At 37.0% G+C, this 24,173-nt stretch overlaps 2 protein-coding genes across 4 annotated transcripts in view; one reads left to right on the plus strand and one right to left on the minus strand.

Annotated features, from left to right (window-relative positions):
• Nucleotides 1-24,173, minus strand: part of LOC148945476 (cardioacceleratory peptide receptor-like) — a 593,562-nt gene that overhangs the window by 229,795 nt on the left and 339,594 nt on the right. The gene's annotated exons all lie outside the window — the stretch shown is intronic.
• The window catches only part of Nf-YC (nuclear factor Y-box C), a 149,716-nt gene that overhangs the window by 29,794 nt on the left and 95,749 nt on the right, over nt 1-24,173 (plus strand). The window contains exons 4-5 of the mRNA XM_089099450.1: nt 5,377-5,508; nt 14,173-14,274. Of these exons, the coding sequence (XP_088955576.1) occupies nt 5,377-5,508; nt 14,173-14,274 (234 nt within the window). The remainder of the gene's footprint in view (nt 1-5,376; nt 5,509-14,172; nt 14,275-24,173) is intronic.

The following is a 24,173-nucleotide window of genomic DNA, read 5'->3' on the forward strand; positions in this document are numbered from 1 at the left end:
TATGACGAGACAACCAACTACGCTTGTATGAAAGAGTTACAGATACGTGTTTGATATTGATCCTCATACGGAAACGAAATCCAGAGCAGACATTTATGCACAAGTTTTATGGGCCACGCGACAAGTGATGACCTGTATAGGAAGATTATATCAGCCATTGAGCAGAATCAGCTGCCACTTGAAAAATTGATCATGCTTGGAAGTGACAGACCAAACGTCAACAATAGTGTTTGAAACAAGTTCAATGCCGAAAAATAGAAAGTGACGGGAAAGGGAATGTTAAATATAGATTCTTGCAACACCCATATAATTCATAACACTTTTTCGACAGGTCTTCCGGTGTTTGGAGAAGAAAGTTCCGACTTCGTTATTCTTGTGCATTCATTTTTTTACGACTGGCCAGCACGTTGTGAAGACTATCGAAAGTGCCAAAAGAAATGGGAGTGCCAGAAAATGCTTTCATGAAGCATGTCCCAAGCCGCTGGCTGACGATCGGACGTGCCCTCGCTAGAATCATGCAGCAGTGGCCGGCAATCTTAGAGTACTTCCTGAACTTCGTGCCGAGAAAAAACTGAAGAATCTTCTGTCCACTTCCAAATTTCTGAAGATTGTGGCTTATATCAAAAGTGCGACGATGAAGGCTCAACTCGAGTTTGTTCTAGCCTCAGCAGAACTGTTCATGAGTTTCACCCACAGTTCATATAATTATCCAGTAAGCTTATCGCAGATCATTTCTGGTCTTCGTTCTCGGTGCGAACAAAAAGCTCCTCCTACTTCTTTCTGCATTAGGGGGTTAGTCTGTTTCCGATTGTTTCGAACAAAGTGCATTATTCGTAATAGCGGGTTTCCACTTGTTTCCGATTAGATCACAGTCTGACTTGTCTACCCGTGAAAAGATCTGATGCCGCCTATGTTTCTATCTGCAAAAACGTTCTCTGGAGCACTCGCACCTTGGTCTGGGTTTTTATAATGGGTGAGATAGGGAAAGATCATACTGGATAATTATATAAACTGTGGTTTCACCCAACTGTTCCAGAAAGAAGAGCCTCTCATTCATGTTCTGCACTCAGAGATCAAAAGACTGGTTGTGACGCTTTGCGAACGGGTCTTTACTCCAGATTTGTGACCGAGATTCAGTGACCGAGACTGAAAATTTCTCACCAGAAATGTTGAACCTTGCTGAAAGATTTGTAGAAAAGCCCATAGTTTCAGAAAATGTGGAACGAGCTTTCGGTGAGAAAGCAACACTGAAAGACAAGGCCATTTTCTATGTCAATGCTGTGAAGTCCAGAACAAGTGAAAGAGAGCAGATGGTGGAATCTGCGAGAATGGAGCAGTCTCTTGCAAAGAGAAAAACTGACCTCGAATCGAAATTGATGCCCAAGAAGCAGTAAGAGTGATTCCAAATATTTTACCTGTATCAGTCAATCGTTAGCACACTAGGTGTATCTGATTTTTTAATTTTTTTTACTATTTGTACAGTTTGTATTTGAAATAAAAAAAAAAAAATGCAAAAACTCGGGAAATGACGAATTTATGTGACCAGGCATCCCACGCCATCTACCACTGATCTGATCCCGAGGACTTCCGAATCCTATATTTGGCCTATATTCGGGCCCGGGAAATCCTATAAAAATAGGACAGAGCCTATAGTTTGAAACGAACCGACCTGTCCGAACCCTGCAATAACAAATACTATGCGCAAACAATGGGCAAATTTTATAACTTAAAGACATTTTCTCTGAGGCTTTGGGGAGGGGGGGGGTCATGTTATACCCAAAGGCATAGTTATTGGGTCTTTCAACTATGATGAACAAAATTTTGATCGGACGATTTTGGGAAAAAAGGGACAAGGAGGGGCCTAGTTTCCCTCTAATTTTTTAGTCACTTAAAAAGGACACTAGAACTTTTAATTTCGGTTCGAATGAGCCTTCTTTCGATATTCTAAGACCACTGGGTCGATATCATCACCCCTGGAAAAAAAAAACAAAACAAACAAATAAACATGCATCCGTGATCTTTCTTCTGGCAAAAAATTCAAAATTCCACATTTTGTATACAACCTCTACAGTAGGGTTCTCTGATACGCTGAATCTGATGGTGTGATTTTTATTGAGGTTACTTGACTTTTAGGGGCTGTTTCCTTCTTTTTTTGAAAACCAGTAAGATTTTCTCAGGCTCGTAACTTTTGATGGGTAAGACTGAACTTAATGAATTCTATATATTTGAAATCAGGATAAAAATTCGATTCTTTTGATATATCTATTGGTTTAAGAACTCCGTTTTTTGGAGTTTCTATTACTACGGTATTGAGCCGGGTCGCTCCTCACTTACAGTTCGTTATTACGGACTGTTTGAAACATGGCCTGTATTCATTTTCTCTTAGTCGCAGGTCATAAACATTTAATCAAACAGTTCGTGGCTCAATAGTAACTGAAACTCTAAAAAACGGAATCTAGAATCTTAATGAAAATCACACCATCAGATTCAACGTATCAGGAAACTCTACTGTAGAGGGTTCAAGCTCCTATCTGCAAAAATATGGAATTTTGTATTTTTTTGCCAGAAGAAGATCACGGATGCGTGTTTATTTGTTTTTTTTTGTGTGTTTTTTTTCCCAGGGGTGATCTAATCGACCCAGTGGTCCTAGGATATCGCGAGAGGGCTTATTCGAACGGAAATTAAAAGTTCTAGTGCCCCTTTCAAGTGACCAAACAATCGGAGGGCAACTAGGCCCCCTCCCACGCTCGTTTTGTCCCAAAGTCACCTGATCCAAATTTGAGGCAGCCATTTTGTTCAGCATAGTCGAAAATCTAGCAAATATGTCTTTGAGGATGACTTAATCCCCCACAGTCTCTGGGGGAAGGGTTGCAAGTTATGAACTTTGCCCATTATACATTATGTTCATTTACATTTAGTATTGGTTATTGGGAAGCATACAGACGTTTTCAGGAGGGATTTTTTCTGGTGGGGGGGGTCAGAAGAGGGGGTGACGTCGGAGGATCTTTTTATGGAGGGTGTTTTCATCGAGGAAGGGACATTTATTTGAAGGGGCGCCGGATTTCCCAGCATTATTTAAAAAAAGATCAGAAATTAAATAAAAAAACTAAATTTTTCAACTGAAAGTAATGAGCAACTTTGAAACTAAAAATGAACAGAAGTTATTACGTAGATGAGGGGATTCGCCCCCTAGTTAATGCCTCACTCTTAACCCTAAAGTTTTTTTTTAGTACTTTCAAAAGAGGTATCTATTCTAATTAAACGGCCTTTGTGATTCAGGGGTCATTCTTAAAAAATGGAACAGAATTCAAACTTGAGCGTAAAGAGTGAGGTATTGATTAGGGGGCGAACCCCCTCGTTTACGTAATAATTTCTGTTCATTTTAAGTTTGATGTTGCTCCTTAATTTCAGTTGAAAAAAACTTGTTTTTTTATTTAATATTGATAGAGTCTGAAAAAAAAAAAAAATCATATTTAGTTAAATTTGCGAAGTTACAAACCGCCAAAGGCCTGTAAAATACTCGGATAGTTAATATAAGTATAGTTAATATAAGTAAAATTATAGTTATATATAATTTCCTTCATAGGAATGTTCCTTTAAAGGATTTTAAAAGAACATGGTTTAAACAGGTCCGATTCTTTGGGGGTGATCAAGGGAGTTTTTTTTTGGAGGGAGTGGGGTATTGAAATTTTAAAAGAGTGTATTTCTAGGTCACTGTTTTATTTTTCGTGGGGGATTCCAAGGAACGTGCTCTGGAATAATAAGGGATCTTTTCCTCAATTTTTTTATTTGGAGGAGGGGGGGTCCCTACTTCCAGTGTGCTGGAGTCCTGAGCCTTTTTTGGGCAAACCAATATTTCGGAGACATCAATCTATCCAAACATAATATCCAAAATTATATTACCTCCTCCAGCCTTCCAAGTTCCAAGACTTCCTAAGCTTAAACTCGATGCCTCAATCTGTTCCCGAGATATTACACATACGTTATTTGATAACCTAGCCTGCGTACGCGTGATAACTTTCCAACCTTGCTGCTCTGCCATGAAAAAGTCACACAGAGGCTCATAGCCCCTGTGTGGGCCATGCCACATAACTTTGGGGGCTCAAAGCCATGAACACTTTTTGCCTGACAGCAGACACAAAACTTTTTAGCCTCTCTCATCCCTTCCACAAACACAACATTTAGATTTAGGGTCATGGGGCTAGGGGGTCATGTCACTAACACATAAATCTTTTCCGGATGGCGGGAGAAGGGATTCGTCAACGGTAATTAAGTCAAAACAAGCAGATTATACTAAAATTCTCGGCAAGGTAAAAAAAAAAATTCGGCATGGTACGAAAGGCATTGGATGATATCTGGTAGAAAATTTCAGTCAAGGTTTTAAGAAAATTTGAATTTTTTGGCTTTTACTAGTTTCTTTTTTATGGGGAATACAAGACACACCTAAGACTGTATTCAGAATGAAGAGATATGAAAGAATACAAAATGAAGAGACGCGAAGCGAGTAAAAACTCTTTTTACGAGTCTCTTTAAGACTTTATCTTTGAAATAGATATCTTTTTTTGAAAAAATAAGAAAGACAATTCTGTATAAGGAACTATTCAAGAGAAAGCGGAGAATGTAAATATGATGGCTTTATTATTAATGTAACTTAAGAAGGGTAGATCGATGATAGGCTAGGGTAAGATAATAGAAATGACATAAGATCTTTTGGGATTTTGAATGAAGTAGCCCAATCAGAAGCTTCAAGCGGTACAGAATAGAGGAGTTCTAGCTGGTGTGTCAATCTCACGTAGCCTACTGGTAAGGCCGTATCCAGAAGAGGGGGAGGGGTACTACCGGGTTTGACCCCCCACCTTCCCAAACTAAAATTCTGGATATGGCCTTGCCTACTGGTGTAATACCAAATTCTACCATCGTACTTGAGGCTCGGTAATATCTAGTATAGTAGGCTCGGAAAAATTTAAAACCTTTTCTATTTTTTTTTTTTTTTTTAGTTTTGCGGGACTATAGTAAAGAATCGAGTCGGAGATTAGTGTATAGCCCTTTGTTTTAGTGCCGCCCGAACTCAAGTCATCCTCTGGGGTTAAGAATTTTTGGATTTATTTGGGATGCAAGTAAATTATTTAATTAAGACGGTAATTAAGACATAATTTAAATAAGACGATTGCTTTATATAGTGTAACTTAAGAAAAATAGACTTAAACTTGTAACTTAAGAAAGATAATAATAAAACTGACATTTATCTTTTAGGCTTTTGCGGGAGGTAGCCGTAGAAGCTTTAAGCGGGATGGAATGGAGAAGGGAGCGCGCTATATGGGGTGTCCACCTCAGATGGCCTACTGATGTACAGTAAACCCTTTTGTCTTATTTCAGGTGCAGTATTATCTACAGCTTGCGCAGCAGAATCAACAAGCTTTGCAGACAACAAATGCTGCCACGCCACAAACAATTCAGATTATGCAGCCTGGAGGTCATGTCCAGACTATCAGTGTAGTACCCTCTCAGGTAAGTAGAGACGTTAGTAGGTTTTTCAGCCCCCCCCTTGAAAATGCCGTGAGGATTGAAAAACAAAACGAAAATGGGCTTTATCTATAATATGCTCCAACATATGCTGTGCCATGGGACACATGCACCCTCTTGCCCTCCCTCTTCCCTGCTACGCCACTGCAGGTAAGCCCTCATTCATCCCCTCACCGTTGTTTTTTCGTTAAATATGGATTTACCTCTTGTTTTTTTCATAATTGTTGCTCCAACTTCAAACGGCTGTATGTGTGGGTTATAAATAACTTAACGAATTAGTAACAATATTAATGTTTGTAATGGCCATAGTGCATCTCAGCCATATATACCAAATAGGGAAGGCCAACAGTTTCGTCTATTACACGCGGCCAAATAGGGACTAAATTATGGAATTCTTTTATATGCTAATAAATAAGTATTTGCCTTATAATATTATTTATGTACGTATATTTTATGATAGTAATAGAATAATCTTAATTTGTATAATTGGTAATTTCGGTAACTTCTTAAGACGAAAATGTGATGTTATGCAACTGGTACCTAAACATGTTGCCTTCTGGCGCAATGTTCGCAACTGGCGAACATTCGTCAATTGTATAAACAGAATCAGCTTAAATTTATTTAAACTGTGTCTACCCCATTTCGTGTCGAAGTGAAACTTTCACAAAGAGATTTTCTTTCCGAAGGAGGAGGTAAGAGGTCACAAATTGATCATTAGTGGCTGTGGAATCGTGTTGAAACGCGATGAACGTAATGTTTAGGGGAATTTGGACCAAATCAAAAGGCACTGTGTATATTATCCAGGCTCTAAAAAATTTTGTATCTATAATGTATCAAAAAGGTAAGTACATTAGATCGAAATTTTCAGGGAATGTAGAGGGTGGTGCTGAACTGAGTCAAAAGAATAGTGCATCAAGGTTGTCGAAATTATATCTTTTCCACATTGTACCAAGCATATGCTCAAGTCAAAGTCACAAATAAAAGAGTTTAAAAAGACATACATAAAGGGAGCTGAATGATACCTCTGACATACCCCTGAGTGATACCAGGGAGTCAGTTTAAACTGTTTATACCGCATATTGTCTTTTGGGGGGTTGGGATTGATTTGAACTTTCACGAAAAGTTTTCTTTTTCGGTGGGAGGAGGTAAAAGGAGATACGAACGCACCAGGAGGTAAGAGGAGATATGAACGCAAAAGAAGGATTGATAATTTTGTGGCTGCGGGATCGTGTTGAAACGCGTTGAACGTAATGATATATGATATAACATGATTTATTAATGGGAATCTTTAGGGGAATTTTGAACTAAATCAAAAAGCATTATGTATATCCTGGCACTAAAAATATCGTATCTATAACATCTCAAAAAGGCAAAACTCACAAAGGTAAACTCAAAAATGTTTAAAGAGACATTTATAAAGGGATCTGAGAGATGCCTTGGATATATATTTATTCGCTTATTTCATTTTCATTCATATGTTATCTTTCAAATATTCTCCGAGGAGGATTAACAAAATATCTGAAAATTTCTGCCAATTCGAAAGTTTAGTTTAGAATAGTCCTAATCCTTGACCTGACATTAAATACATTTATGCACCAATTTGGTTGAATAGAATCAAAGCTGATGACTTAGTTCAACTTTGCATCTGGATTTCTTGCCCATGTAATTAAAAGACCTATATTTGGAAAGTTTAACCTGGAAAATTTACTTTTTCCTGGAAAATTCATGAATACGTAGCCAAGGTAGTCACCGGTTCCAGCAAAATCATTGGAAGTCACTAAAACGAAAATAGGTTAAAGTGGTGCGTTATTTTGTCCGTCACTGGAGTGCTTGTGATTTCTTTTTGTAAATTCTCCAGGAAAAAGTTTGAGATGTTTTAAAGTTTCCTTCTCTGAAGACTCTATTGATTGTAAGTGGGATCCAAAATTAAACTTAGTTCGTCCAACGCCTAGAGGCGCATAGGGCACCTACGCGTACAGTAGTTTGCCACTTCGACTTACGCTGAGCTTAAAACTCTTCCATTGTTCCATTAGAAATTTGTTTATATCCATTTTTGTTACGGTTTTGCGAATCGGACCAATATTTAGGGGGGCGGGGGGGGGGGGGTTCAAACCCCCTATCCAGTCCCTGGGTACGGCCTTGGTTTTCAGGTATTTAACAGTCTTCTGAAATAAGCCTAAGCCTTAATAACCTGGGATTGCTAATAATGGATTTTATATGTTAATAATTTTGGACCGAAGCAATTGTGCATGTAAACATTAAATGAAACCTTTTTAATTTTCTACTTCGTACCTTGTCATTTTCGTAAGGGTTGTTGTTTGATAAATTTTAATTTCCTCCATCTCTCCATTCCTATAGGGTGTACTTCCTCCATATGGGGTGTACAGGACCCTCTGGAATTTATTTCGTCAAACTTTATCTTAAGGCTGATAAAAATCCGTATGAAAAAAAATTCACCAACCTTGCATCTATCTCTAGCGACATGCCGAGGGCTAGTTTGGTTGTCTCTGAAGGGTCTAGCTAAGTTCCATACTTCCATGGCGATGATAGGAGGTACGGACAAGGGGGGGCGATCTTCCCTTCCTGTATTTCATAGGGTGTTTCCTTTGTCAATCATATTCTGTAAGTCTCAAAAGTTCGTAACTATTGACGAGAGTATTTATTAATTTTTTTCTTTTTATACAATGCATGTTTCTTTTTTTCCATTTAATCCAAATGTATAGTGTTTAATGTTAGTGTTTTGTATAATGTTTAATGTTTTATATATATGTTTTGTAGGGGTTGTAATTTGAAACTATGAAAATATCCCTTAAGTCCCCGAGGTGACGATAGATCCTTTTTTTTTTCACGCATCTAAAGCCCGTTAGCGATTTTTTTAAGGCGTTAGATTTGTGGGTTTTAGCAGCGTCGTATCCAGAATTTTTTTCTGGGTGTGTTTTACAAAATTTTTTTTTCCGGGGGGCGGAGGGGAGGGGGGTGCAAAAAACTTTAAAAACGCATTAGAAATTTGTTTATATCCATTTTTGTTACGGTTTTGCGAATCGGACCAATATTTAGGGGGGCGGGGGGGGGTCAAACCCCCTATCCAGTCCCTGGGTACGGCCTTGGTTTTCAGGTATTTAACAGTCTTCTGAAATAAGCCTAAGCCTTAATAACCTGGGATTGCTAATAATGGATTTTATATGTTAATAATTTTGGACCGAAGCAATTGTGCATGTAAACATTAAATGAAACCTTTTTAATTTTCTACTTCGTACCTTGTCATTTTCGTAAGGGTTGTTGTTTGATAAATTTTAATTTCCTCCATCTCTCCATTCCTATAGGGTGTACTTCCTCCATATGGGGTGTACAGGACCCTCTGGAATTTATTTCGTCAAACTTTATCTTAAGGCTGATAAAAATCTGTATGAAAAAAAATTGCTTCCTTTTTCCTTCTTTTTCTTTATATTCAGTATTGCCACGACAGATGGGTCACTTTTACGTTGAGATTGAAAAAGTTTAAATTTTTACTGTTTCGTTTTACGTCGAATAATTTTCTATTCTGTTTTTCGGTCGTTTGAGCTAAACGCAAAAAAAGTTGGCCTATTTTTCTCAGTTTCAAGTTTTATACAAACGTGTTTCTTAGTTATTCGACAGTATGATTGAATATAATAGAATATAAAAATATACCTATGAATATTGAATTCCCGGAAGTTTTAAGTTGGATATGCTATATATACTAAGATACAGAGAACTGTTTGATATTGTTTGACTTTATTTCTGCACATCGTTGGCTTTATTTAGCTCTCTATTTTCCCATGAAAACTTCTTTTGTGGCAATAATTAGAGTAATTTTTGTCTATTTTTGCCAAACGTCTTTGGCAATTTACGAACGAGAAGTATTGCCAAATGTAGCTAATTAGTTTTGCTTATTGATTTCCATGGTTCTACGTGGCAATACTTCTGAAGATGTGCTACTATCCTAAAAACTTCATAATTTTGAAAAACTTAAAAGAAAAACCAGAGAAAATCGTAGATTCAAGTATGAATAGACCGGCCCAAGGGGCAAAAAAAAATCCCCGCGACCTCTGCAATAGGGTTATCTGATGGTTAAATATATTATATACATATTTTTAAATGCGCATAAAAATTGTTTATAAATAGGAAAAGAGAAATATTGCTATTTTAACCTTCCTTAGATATCTATCCTTAGAAACTCTGTAATCTATTAGTTTCGTTCCTGTTCTTTATGTTATATTTGTTTTATTCCTTATATCCATCTATTTCAGTCGTGTTCTTTGTTCTAAAATATTCGTTTTTGCAATCTGTTTTTGTATAAGCGCGTTTCTGTATTCTTTTTTTATATATAATATCCATAATTGTATATTTTCTATAATCAGTTCCATTTTTTTTTACAGTTCCAACCCTCAATTGTTTTAGCTCAAATAGATTATAATCCTCCTTTTATCTGTTTTGGCTTGATTAATCTTTTCTTAGAAATTGACATTGGTCCCGTGATATCCATTTTACTTCTGCGGCAACAAGGAAAAGATTCGGCGAAATAGACACGTTTTGGCGTTGGAAAAAAAATCTTCCATTAACTTCTTGGTGAAATTGCCTGGTATTTTTTTGTTGTAAATTAGTAGAGACTAGCATATGTATTTGTTTAAATTTGGTACGGATGATTGGAAGGAAATATAATTCGCGGCCCGCGAAATATGTGGTTCGAAAAAAGCCCACAAATTTGTTTTTTTCCCCAATTGTTAGAATATTTCCAAAGTCTTTCTCTGGTCAACCTTTCAATAGAAGTATCCCTTATGAAAAAAAAAACCTCAACAAATTCTCCAATACACCCTGACAGATTTGTACTATAAGCGCCGATGGGATTTTGGTTTCAGGTTATCAAAGTTGTATATACCCTGTATATCTCCTAAAAGTTGTATATCCTAAATTCGGAATTATCTTTTCAGGCCGACAGTCTTTACATTAAACAATTCACCTTCAACCTCAACCTAAAAAAACTCAAATTTGTGAAAGAGCTAGATTGGCAAACTTTTCGGATTTGGAATCAGCACATGTTTTTTAGTCATATAGTGAAAGAATCATTTGTATAGCAATTTGTTTGAGGTTGACCCCTTTTTTCACAACTTTCCTAGAACCTCTCCCCCAACCTCACTCTCTATCAAAGCTTTAAGCCCCAAACAATTCTTTTGACTTTAAACATTTATTTTCACGTTCATCAGCAAAAAAAAAGAGCGTAGAAATGACGTATTTAATCACATTTGCTGGTATTTACTCAGTCAATATTTTTTGCCTCAACCTCAAATTTGACCTAAAAAAAACTGAAAATTGTGAAAGAGCTAGGGCGGTAAACTTTTCGGATTAGGAGTCAGCACATATTTTTTAGTCGGATAGTGAAAGAAGCATTTGTATAGCAATTCAGTTTAGGTCAAACTACATTTTTACTAGACTACAAGCCCAAGAACACCTTTAGGCATGATGTTGAAACTTTTACGGTGTGTTAAGGGGGCTAAGTGACAGTGGTGGTCCTGGCCTCTCTTGCATCCGGGGAAAAATCTTGATTATTACACCCTTCCCCCCCCCCCTTCCAGAAAATTTTTAACCCAAATTTTAACCAAAATTTTCATTTACTAACAGAATTATTTTCAATTTAATAATTAATTAATAATTATTTTTTAATTGTTAAATAAATTCTTAAATTCTTTTAATTTGATTATTTTGATTAGTACTACTTAATTATGTTTTATTGTCTAATTTATTCTCTTAACTAATTAAAAATGTATTAATTAATTCCATTTATTAACTGCGCCCTCTACTTTATTATAATAAAAAAAAAATTAATAAAAAATGATTATAACCGTTAGACTATTTATTTGAAATTTTTCGCCCGTAAAATTTCTGTGCCCGGGGCAAGTGTCCTCTAGGTCTCCCCTCTAAAACTGCCTCTGCCTAGTGGGCCTAGAATTTTGACTTTAGGATGCGGCAAGGGGGGCCTCATACCCCAATATTTAGGGAGTTCCCAAACTTCCAGGGATTTTATGAATTGATATTCAAGTTATAAAGGGGAAAGGGGTCTGGATTTCAATACCCAAAATTCTTTATGATTAAACTTTTCTGTCATTTTAAGAAATTTTCCCAGAACGCGAATTTTGTTTTGTATACTGTAAAGAATTACTATAATTCTGCCTCTGCTTCAGCTAAACTTTAAAATCATTCAAAAGAAATGTGTGTATCCTTGACGTTGCTATTTCAACTGCTGCCTTTCCGTCAGCCTGTTAACCCCAAGAAGGGCGGAGCGTTTCGGTGCGGCGCATTTCGGTGCGGCGCGGCCGTTTCGCTAGTCATCTCCATTTTCCAATATTTATTTTTCTCCATTAGTAGTCCCTCTGCAATTCTCCGTGAACTTTTCTGTAAATAGCAATTGCTTGTGATTCATTTTCATCCGTTTTTCCTCGCATTTTCCGTTCCTTGAAGACAGATTAGCTGCTAGCTATATTAATTAAGGTGAAAGCTAAGCCGTTGAAGTGACAAAGCAGAATGGAATGAATTAGCTTGAGATAAAAGATTCGATTTAGTTTATTGAAATAGACTTGATAAACAGCATTTACTAGCTTAGGAAATACTTTCACTGCGTTTTAACGTTTTTTCAAAAATTTAACGTTTTTTTATTGAGTAGACTTTTCCTATCTTAGGAGATGCTTTCACTGTTTTCTTGAAGCTTTTTTAATTTATTTATTTATGGAGCCGAAACACAATAAGCCCAATGGCTTGTTGCATATAATCATTAAGTTTAACGTGGCAACTCTGCCACAAGATTTTCGGAATTCACAAAGCTGAAGCGGCCGAATTAACTGAAGAAAAAATTAACTTAGTGTGCTCCCAAAGCTATTAAATTAACAAAACAAAATTATGTAGAACGTACTATGAATAAATTTGTGTTGGTTGTTCTGTAGGGGGTTCAGAATGAAAAAAAAAACTGCTTTTTCGGCTACTCTCATCAACTCTCAACCATCCTAGAAGCCTAACTTCCGACTTAGGAGTTCGGAGTTAAACGATTGGAACGATGGAGATTGCGCGATCTAGTAGTTAACTCTGACCAACATCCCCGTTAGGTGAGTCGGCCGAAGGACTAATGACTTAGGTTTTTTTAAGTAGCCAACACGTGTTGAAAAGCTTACCTAATGACAGTGGAAAATAAAGAACATTGAACTAAAATATCGTTTATCTATACTCATTATAAGGATATTACGGATAAAAATAAATGGACGCCTATGCACTGTTGACCAAAGGGAGTTTGAGATGGAACGTAGTGTTTGGAAAAGGGGGAGAGGATTGGAGACAGAACGCACACTGTATTGACCTAGGGGATTTGACACTCAGTGTACGCAGTATTCAGAAGAGGCAATCAGAGGTAGACTGCACGGACTGGTGGCCAAAGGATGTCGGAGATAGAACGTACACCTATTGACGAAAGGCTACATGAATGACTTTGAGTTAAAAGAGGTACAACATGGTTGTGTTTGCGAATTTGGGGATGTAGATAGTTGGATGAGCCACGCGCCCAAGGACCTCGCTTTGGGCATTATTGACCAAAGAAGGATCATAAACGGAGGACCTGCACTTTTAAGCAAGGGGAGTTGGAGACATTGCTGCATATTGTTAACCAAATGGCTCTAGAAATGGGTATTAAGGGGTTAAAGAAGGCCAGAAACGGATTTTACGTATTGTAGAAAATAGGCGAGCTTGAGTTGCTAACTTGAAATTTTAATCTGATGCCATGTTATGCTACAGAGTTGTGAAGGGGGGGGGGGGGCAATGACTTGTTGAATGAGTTTCAGGATACCCTGCGATGAGTTATGTCCCCCAAAATGGGCATTGGAGCTCAAAATTGTCAATTGAATGGGCCCTTCCCCAAGTTTTGCTGTTATACCTTCTATGTGATGATATTCGAAAGAAACAAACATCGGGGTAATGCATGGCTCTTACTAAGTCAACTTGGCTAGGATAGAAGGATCTGGAGCTAAGAAGTCATTTACCTAATACACTATTAAGACCTTTAAGAGCAGAGCCTAATTGTACCGATTATTTAAACCATAAAATAAGCTTGTTGTGAAATTCTAAAATTTTAGTTTTTGATCTTGGTAAGGCTTTGGAGACATCAATACTTTTGAAAATATTACTAGCATTGATACTTTTCAATACTAGTAATATTTTCGTCTTAGTTTCAAATATTTATTGCAATATATTATTTGGCATCCCAAAAATCATCATGCGCTAGATACAGTCTAAAGCGTCCTTGATTATCCAACTCAATGAAAATGGTATTGCCTCATCATAGCTATGGAAATTCATGCTGTAAAATGTGGTTTCAAGCATCATTTCTACTGGATCTATGCAGCGCCATTCTCAGGCGTATTGAATGTGAAAATTTTTAAACTTAACCCTGAGGATGGCGTTGTGCAGGTACGTCGAAAATATTGATTGAAAATCCCATATCGAAGCCTAAATTTTTCTAGGCAAGGTGAGCTTAAAAGGCATTTTCTGTAATTTTCTGTATTTCTTTCCTGTAATTTTTCCAGCACCATTTTTTTTGCAGCCTTGACATTGGCTGGCAACTCTGATATTGTTTAACTTGATTTCTTTTTTCAGGCAGGACAAACAATTATGCCATCTGTCTCGACTGGAGGCTCTTCTGGTCAGGCCCAAATTGTTCAACTTCAAACGGGGACGGGAGTCAATCAAATTGTCCAGGTAAGAAATACCGTCAAAGCCAAGTTTAATTTGAAAACTAGTTACAGATATCGTATGCAATGCAAGTAATGAGGTGTAAGTCTTAGAAAAAACTATCTCTTTCTTGTGTTCACTTATGTGCGTTACTTGGTAGTAGCGTCTATAAATATGAAAAACGGAAAAAAGTTCGGCATAGCAATTACAACTTGACATTCGCAGCAAAAGTTCGCAATAGCAATTACAAATTGATATTGGCAGCAATAGTTTATCATAGCAATTAGAACTTGACAGTGGCAGTAAAAGTTCGTCATAGCAATTACAACTTGACAGTGGCAGTAAAAGTTCGTCATAGCAATTACAACTTGACAGTGGCAGTATTAGTTCGTCATAGCAATTACAAATTGACAGTGGCAATAGAAGTTCGTCATAGCAATTACAACTTGACATTGGTAGCAAAAGTTCGTCATAGCAGTTACAGCAGGTTGACATTGGCAGCAATAGTTTGTCATAGCAATCAAAACCTGACATTGGCAGCAAAAATTCGTCATAACAGTTATAGCTTGACATTGGCAGCAATTCTTCGTCATAGCAATTGCAACTTGACATTGGCGGCAATAGTTCATTATAGTAATCACTACTTGACATTGGTAGCTAAAGTTCGTCCTGATATGAAACTAAATTTCAGCTGGGGGGACAAAATGGGTTCTGAGTGGGGAGGGGGTACAGTTGCCCCCTGCCCCATAGAAAATTAAGCCCCTGTTTGGCACTCATTGTGACTATTATGTATAATGAGCTTAAGATGAAAAAGTAGTGACAAAGCTATGGTAATTTTAATATAGAGGGGTGAGGGAGGTGACCAGGGTGTATCCTCTAAAGTGAAAAAATAATAGTCTTTATGATTTTCCTATAATAGCCCAATTAAATAGCCTGATAGGGGCTAAACGGAAACTGGGATGTGACATTCTGGGCTGGGATGGGGTAATAATAAAATTTTAATGGTTATAAATAGTAATGGTAATGATAACAATTTTTGACAGTTCTATGATATGGCCAAACAGAAGCTTTAAATTGGCTGATGTGGAGGAATATTCGCGAAAAAAGTGTTTTTTTCTTCTTCTACTTTTTCTAGTTTTGTCATATTTAGCCATTGTGGTCAGTAAAGTTATTTTGATAAATATAGACCTACGTAGGAATAAAAAAAAACAATATAAAGGAAAAAATTCCTTGGGGATAGAGTTAACTGACTTTCAGGTTATTGGGTCCTATGGCTGTATTTTAATCCTCATGGCTGTATGTAGCTATGCAACCTCATGGCTGTATGGCTGTATTTTAAGTACAAAGAGAGTTAATCAAGAAAATAGTCACGAAAGCCAAGGAATATTGGCGACCAACTCCCTTAAAATAAAATAAAACTGCTAGATATACGAAATGAAAAGTACTGCCTTTTAGATATTAAATAAAAAAAAACAGGTTTTTTCAACTGAAAGTAAGGAACAACATTAAAGTTTAAAACGGGCAGAAATTATTACGTATATGAGGGAGTTCGCCCCCTCGTCAGTAACTCGCTCTTTACGCAAAAGTTCGAATTTTGTTCCAATTCTTTAAGAATGACCCCTGAGCCACAAAGGCCGTTTAATTAGAATAATTAGCTCTTTTGAAAGTACTAAAAACTTTAGCGTAAAGAGCGAGGTTTTGACGACGGGGTGAACCCGCTCATCTACCTAATAATTTCTGTTCGTTTAAGTTTTTATGTTGTTCCTTACTTTCAGTTGAACAAACTCGTTTTTTAATTTAATTTCTGGTCGGTTTTTAAATAATGCTGGGAAATCCGGTGCCTCTTCATGGAAAATTCCCTTGCCCCTCGAAAAATTCCCCCATGGATAAATCCTTCCACGTATTGGCCTTCCCACTGACACCCCCCCCCCACCAGAAAAAATCCCCCCTGAAAACGTCTGTATACTTTGCAATAATCTATACTATATGTAAACAACGGACAAACTTCATAAATTTCAGCCGTTCCCCCCGGGACTATGGAGGATTAAGTCATCCTCAGAGACATAGTTATTCTATTTTTTGACTATGCTGAACAAAATGGCTATCTCAAAATTTTGATCGAATGACTTCGGGAAAAAACGAGCGTGGGAAGGGGCCTGGTTGTCCTCCAATTTTTTTGGTCACTTAAAAGGGGCACTAGAACTTTTAATTTCCGTTCGAATGAGCCCTCTCCTGATATTCTAGGACCAATGGGTCGATACGATCACCCCTGTGAAAAAAGAACAAATAAACACGCATCCGTGATCTTTCTTCTGGGAAAAACCACATTTTTGCAAATAGGAACTTGAAACCTTTCGTTTGAAGTCTTTTGAAAATTTCTTTTTAGTTCGTTCTTTCGAGTGATTATTTGAAAAAAACTACGTTTTCTAAAGAGTTAAAGAGGCTGAGTTACAAGGTCGAACCTTAAAATGTACAGGGATTAGGAGGCTCAGTTGGGGGGCTGCCGCCCCCAAACCCCCGCTTTCGCAGCCTTTAAAAAAAAAGTTTTTTAAACTGAAAGTAAGGAGCGACATTAAATCTTAAAACGAACAGAAATTATTCCGTATATGAAAGGGGCTGTGCCCTCCTCAACGCCTCGCTCTTTAAGCTAAAGATTTAATTTGTAACAACTCTTTTTTTTAAAAAAAAAAAAAATTAGAGTAAAGAGCGAGGGGTTGAGGAGGGCACAACCTCTTTCAAATACGGAATAATTTATGTTAGTTTTAAGATTTAATGCCGCTCCTTACTTTCAGTTTAAAATTTTTTTCTTTTTTATTTAATGGCTGCGAAAGCGGGGGGTTTGGGGGGCAGCAGCCCCCTAACTGTGCCTCCTAATCCCTGTACGTTTTAAGGTTCGACCTTGTAACTCAGCCTCTTTAACTCTTTAGAAAACGTAGTTTTTTTTCGAATAATTTCTGCACTTTTTTGTACAGTTTATTACTTATTATGACTTGACTAACTGTAAGCTGATGGTGTATGGAGTTAATGTGGGGAGGCTACCTCACCCCAAACCCACCGCTTTTGAACATTCTTGTGTTAAGGCTTTTAATTCCTGAATACTTGAATCACGTCGTACAGGGTGCCTCCTAATCCCTGTACGTTTTAAGGTTCGAACTTGTGACTCAGCCTCTTTAACAGCCCCCCAACTGTGCCTCCTAATCCCAGTACGTTTTAAGGGTCCACCTTGTAACTCAGCCTCTTTAACTTTTTAGAAAACGTAGTTTTTTTTTCAAATAATTTAAAAAAGAAACTGAGTTTCTTTTTTAAACTTTATATTCAGTATATAAAAAATTTCCTCTGACGATGAATCGAACCCGGGTTTTCCGCCTGACAGTCAGGAGTATCGACCGCTGTACTAAAGATACACAATTGTAATTGTTTTTTAGTAAGGGGAATCTATTTTTGACGCAAGCAAATCCCCACAAAACTTGATATTTTGTTTTTGCAAAACAGGGAAAGAATATTCAGATTGAGCTAAATTTTCGACGATAAGCTCTCAGGCCCTAGGAAAGCTTATCTTCTAAATTTCAGCCAAATCGGACAACGTTAAAGGGGGGGCTGTGGTCGGAGGGTCAAAACTTCCGGCCCACTTTTACCAGTGAAGATAAAGTCGGAGGGGGGTGAAATTTTGCACGTCTCTTAGTTTGAGCTTGGGCTACAAAATGCGATTACCGCTGTCTCTCTGCGACCGCTAGGACCGGAAACTGCTTGCGGGCTCTTATAGGAAAACGAGGTTTTTCGTAAATTCGGGGAATAATTTTTTAGGTCTGAAAATATCAAAAGGCCCTAACAGGTCGAATTCTGCTTCGAATGAGTCCTCATTCACCCGGATCAGTTGCCAACTGTGGCCATTAGGCGTGTATAAGAGAAAAAAAAGGGAAATGAATTTTAAGAGGCGATATTTGATTTTTTAAAAACAGGGAAGGAGTGATTGGATTGAGCTGAAATTTCGAGAATAAGCTCCCGGGCCCTAGGAAAGCTTAGCCTCTAAATTTAAGCCCAATCGGACAATGTTAAAGGGGGGATGGGGTGGGAGGGTCGAAATTTCCGGCCCAGTTTACCCCATGAAAGTCGGAGGAGGATGAAATTTTGCACGTTTCTTAGTTTGAGCTCGGGCTACAAAATGCGATCACCGCCGTCTCTCTGCGACCTCTAGGACCTGAAATCGCTTAACATTGTGGTGGGTCGCCTCTTTATAGAGGCACAAGTGTGCCTCCTTGACCTAAAAAGCGACTAAAACCTGTTACGAAACTTTTATAAAAATTCATTAGATGAAAGTAGTTATAATCCTTAGAGGAAGTAATCAGAGAAAGTTTCTGAGTAAAATGAAAAACGTGTCGAGTTATTGCTTGTGCCTGTTTGTGGCTGAAAAATTGGGATCCATCTGAAGTTTCTGAGCAATCTGCTCGGAGATTTTGTCAAAAGTTCAGTTGAATTGTCAGCAGGAACGACCTTTCTACTGAGCTAAAAAAAAAAGAAAAAAATAAAAAAACAGCGGCACTTAATGTTTTAAATGGAAAGAACAGGACCGTATTCAGGATATTTCCGGTGGCGGATAAGGTTTTTTTTTATCTACATTTTTAACACCAAATTACGAGTCCATGATTTTATTTAATTATGTGTTATTATTTTTTTTGAAAGAGAAGTAGTCTTTTTACCTAAATCTTAACGACCAATTTACGAGTCGGAGAAATATTTCACGGGGTCAAACCGAATAACCCCCCTCATCAGTAGATGCGGTCCTGGTAAACAGTATAGTTTAATAATACTTACTAAACTATAAACTTGCGTTTTAGCAGTTTTGCTTACTAGGATTTTTGAAAGTTGTTTTTGTATTTGAAGCATATTTATCAAAAATTTATATATTTTCTTTAACCTCAGCCAAGTCAACAACTCTGCTGAGCTTGCATATTTTATTCCATTTGAAAGTTTCTTAGCAAATTTTCTGATTAAAATACACCAACGGAAAACGGCTAAAACAATAACTAGGCTTTAAGTGACAGCACTGATGAAAATTACTTTCAAGTTCCGTCATGGAGAAAAAAACTGGTCAAAATAAAGATACTTTTTCTCCTTTTACGTGAATTAGTATATAAATCAGGTCAAATTGGATTTTCCGCCTGAATAACCTTACTTTTGACAGATATATTATGCTTTTTTTTTTGCTTGCTAGGAACCTCGGAAACTAATTTCCAGAATTTGAATGGGTGAAAGCCACTGTCTATAACTTAATCCGACAATTTAGGATAAACAGAACTATGATGAAGTAACGATACAAGAAAGTTTGTCTTGTCCTGATAATCGACCTGATTTTCATTAAAAAAATACGTCCTAGCACGGGCGGATCCAGAAGGGGGGGGGCGAGGGGTGCCCCCCCCCTAACGTAGTCTAAAATAGTGTAATTTACTTACATTAACGCAAGTTTGCGTTAATTAAATTTGCTCCTAACGCAAGTTTATCGGATCAACCTATTTTGCGCCCCCCCCCCCAAAAAAAAATCCTGGATCCGTCCTTCCGTCATAGGAATACACTAGCTATACAATTATTAAGAAAAAATACAAAAAAAAAATATTAAGACAAATTATTCACTTGCTCAAAATTATCCTCAATTGGTTTTGTCTTTTTTTTTGGAATTTTTATCTTGTTCTTCGTTTTTTTTTCGCACGTTACAAAAATGTTCATTGCGTGTAACAAGGAAAAATGATCTGAATGAAATATAAACAATAGCATGTGTTTAGTTTTTCTTAGTAAGCTTTAGAAAAATAACTTGTATTTATTATTTTCTATTTCTATTTTTTATATTTGTCTATATTGTGTTTTTATACTATTATTTTATATTTTTTATATTATTAATAAACTTATAAATTATTAATAAATTTGTTTCCATTTCTTTTTTTAATAAGTAGTGGGAGGCAGCAAATAGATTCATTATAATATTCTTTTGAGGGAAAATTGTCACTTTTGATGTTCTTTGTTCACAATTACATATTTATTTACTTTCTCACCTTTACTATGGTAAAGAAAAAGAAAGAAGAAAGAAAAACGATTAAGAAACTTTTTATGCAAAAGAAAAAAGAATTAATTGATTTTGAAACCAGGGGTGTAAGCAATGATTTATTTTAGGAACTGGGGTAAATTCAAAAAATAAACTAAAAGATTAGCAAATTTTCGAAAAATGTAGGATGTTGTGAGAATAACTAGTCGGAGAGCTTGCCAGACCACAGGCGTGCAAAAGAAAAAAAGAAATCGCTGTTTATATTCTCTTGAGAGGATGAGAAAACTACTGACTGTATAATCAGGAACTCCTGCAAAATAGGAGGGCTTCAGTTACCCGCTGTGACGTCACACGGTTAAAAACTTTACCAAAGTTTTATCTTTTTAAAATTTGTAGCTCCATAATATCATATATTTGTGTATTTTCTATACTTTCGTACCAGTGTATGGGATTTTCATCCGCTAGTTTTCTTTATTTACACTTTTATAAAATTATATAAAAAATTCATCTTTTATAAGATGAATATTTTTCACTTTTATAATTCATCTATAAAATTACTTCTGTAGGCGATACCATATGAGTATGTAGAATTGCTTTTTCAGATTAGATAGGAGAGCCGGGGCGAATCTCCAGCAACTTTATTGGGGGGGAGGGCAAGAGGGGTCATTTTTTTTTTTTTTTTTTTTTTTTTTTTTTTTTTTTTTTTTTATTCCAACATTCACGGCGCCAGGTACTTTAAAGTATCTGATAAGCCGCTATTCATTTATCTCTTTCAATGGCCTCGATGTTTTAAATGTCTATTGAACCTTCTTTTGAAGGTGTTAACAGAGGGATTTGCAGGGAAAATATCACCAGGAAGATCGTTCCAGATAGAAGTGCAACACCGGAGGAAGCTGTTCCTCAAGTATTCGGTTCTTGGCGTATCCTCCTTTAGACAATTGGACCGAGCGGTGTGGCATCGGGCGTGCCGGGATAAATAGACAAAGGGGGGCTTAATTCGATGGAGCTTATCGGTGGTAAGTAATCTCACGTTTTTGTAAGAAACTGTTCTCAACATTATGTTGGATCTTTCAGTTATAGGCTTTAGTGCTTCTTGTGTTGAGGCGCAGCCCACCCTACTTGCCCTATTCTGGATCTTCTGAAGTGGTGCCAACAGCGTTTTCGGAGCACCAGCAAATAGCGGGCATCCATATTCAGCTATGGGTCTGAAGCAAGACTTGTAGAGTGGGATAGTCAATCTGGATAGTCAAAGGGCATAGAATGTATAATTTTTTTTTCTTCACATTCTTGGGGGTGCAACTGCCCCCCCCTTGCCATCCCCAAACGCCCCTAAGGAGAGCAAAAAAGCCTAATAGATGTCGCCTTCAAATTGGTATGTTAGAAGTTTATTTTAATTCTTCAAATTGTCGTGGTCTATAATATTTGGGCGCCGGGTAATGATCTGAATTTTAAAAATATTGATTTTTATGGAAAGTTCTTTGGTTTTTGTTTGTTCTATTGCGTTAACACTGCCTTTTGGCAATATGTTTTTATGAAGATCATTGTTATATGTAAAAACTATCGTTTTACTGTTTTTATTTATTTTCAAGATAAGTTATATTAATTTTTTTATCTCTAATTTTGGCCAATTTATTTTTTATATTACTCTTTTTTTTTAGTAGAGGCCTAAAAACCCAAAACTACAGTATTTTATTGGTACAGAAAGAAGAGTATTTAGTGGGTATTTTGTCTTCGAAACCAATCCTTGAGAGAAAATTTGTTTTTCATTAAAACTCATGCTTTCTCGTTTTTTGATTGTAAGCGAGGGGCTGCTCGCCTCATAAAGTAGGGTACACCGGACGTGACGCGCCACACCAATGGAGGAGTTTATAATCCATCGGTTGTTAGATGGAGATTCAGGGCCTCCGATTGAGATGGGGAAGGCATTAGAACCCATAGATTTTGAAGACTACCTTTTCTTGTATCCTCGTTTAAAAAAAAAACGAGAGAAACTAAAGATCCCTGAAAAAAACCTTTTGTTTTCATTTAAAAATATAAAAATCTTTACCCTTTCTTACGTTTTCGGGAGTTAGTGCCTCTGTGGGAGCATCAACATCTATAATTTTTGGTGAAAAAGAAAGATCAATACATATATGGCAAATAACTTTAGCTACTACCTTTGTCGTGTTAGTTTCTTGCCAATTGAAAGGTATCAAAAGAAATCATTGAAAGGTATCAAAAGAAAGGTATCAATTGAAAGGTATCAAAAGAAATCATTGACAGGTATCATTGAAAGGTATCAAAAGAAAGGTATCAAAAGAAATCATTGACAGGTATCATTGAAAGGTATCAAAAGAAAGGTATCAATTGAAATGTATCAAAATAAATCATTGACATGTTTACTATAATTGCCATACTATAATGCTAAATTTTGAGGTCGCAGTTTAGCACGAGCTTTAGATATGCCAAAGGGCCTTGCATCTGTAACAGTTAAAGATAATTTGTGGCTGGGGAATACTTGAGATTTAATTGACCTATTCACAGTCCCTTCTGAATATCGTATCTTAATAATGAATTACATATTTATACTATTTTGGGAATTGTGGTAAACTTATCTAGTACTTAAAATTCTTATTGAAAGTCGTGTTAGCTTAAGTCATGAGTCATAAGTCAGACTCATGAGGCATGAGTCTGATATCCAGTCGTGCCGTATGCAGGGGTGGATTTTAGGATTTTTTTAGAGGGGGGGGGGGTGAAAAATAGGTTGATCCGATAAAAAAGTTTTAAGGGGGGGGCACAAAATAGGTTGATTCGATAAACTTGCGTTAGGAGCAAGTTTAATTAACGCAAACTTGGGTTAATTAAGTAAATTACACTACTTTAGACTACGCTAGGGGGGGGGGTGGGTGCCCCCTGGATCCGCCGCTGTGTCAAACCAGGGGCGGATCCAGTATTATTTTAGGGGGGCGCAAAATAGGATGATCCAATAAAAAAAAATTAGGGGGGGGGGGCGCAAAATAGGTTGATTCAATAAACTTGCGCTAGGAGCAAGTTTAATTAACGCAAACTGGGTTAATTAAGTAAATTACACTACTTTAGACTACGCTAGGGGGGGGGGGACGCGCGGTAACGAACACTAAGTTCGCGGTCCGAAACTCTAATAAACAGTCTTGATAACATCAAAAGAATCGAATTTTGATGCTGATTCAAAGTATGCAAAGTTGACAAAGAGAAAATTTGATCCGTTTTTGAAAAGGGAGAGAAACACCCCAAAAAAATCAGGTGATCGTAATGAAAATCACACCATCAGATTCAGCATATTAGAGAAGCTACTGAAGAGGTTTCAAGCTCCCATATACAAAATGGAATTATGCATTTTTTGTCAGAAGAAAGATGACGGATGCGTGTTTATTTGTTTTTTATTGAACCAATGATCCTAGAAGATCGAGAGAGGGCTCATTTGATTAGAAATCAAAAGTTCAAGTGCCCTTTCTAAGTGACCAAAAAGATTGGAGGGCAGTTAACCCCCCTCGCACGCCTTTTTTTCTCCAAAGTCATCCGATCAAAATGTTTAGCCATTTTGTTCAGCATAGTTAAAAGGTTCAGTAACTATTCCTTTTGAAGTAATATGACGCCCCACAGCCCATGGGGAAAGGGCTGTAAGTTACAAAATTTACCCGTTGTTTACGTATAATATTTTTCAGCGAGAACGGAATTGTCCGGAGGAAATTTTACGGGGGGGGGGGGGGTATTTTGCGTGGTAGGAACTCTCCACGGAAGAGTTTTCCATGAGGAGAGGGAAGTTTTCATGAAGGCCTGATTTACTGGCGTTATGTGTAAAACAATCAGAAATCGATCAGAAGTCGAAAAAAAAAGTTTTTTCAACTGAAAATAAGAAGCAACATTAAAACTC

The sequence above is a fragment of the Artemia sp. Qi Xiang Cuo genome, chromosome 13 (genome assembly GCF_049724085.1).
Source record: "Artemia sp. Qi Xiang Cuo chromosome 13, ASM4972408v1, whole genome shotgun sequence".
Taxonomy (NCBI): Eukaryota; Metazoa; Arthropoda; class Branchiopoda; order Anostraca; family Artemiidae; genus Artemia; species Artemia sp. Qi Xiang Cuo.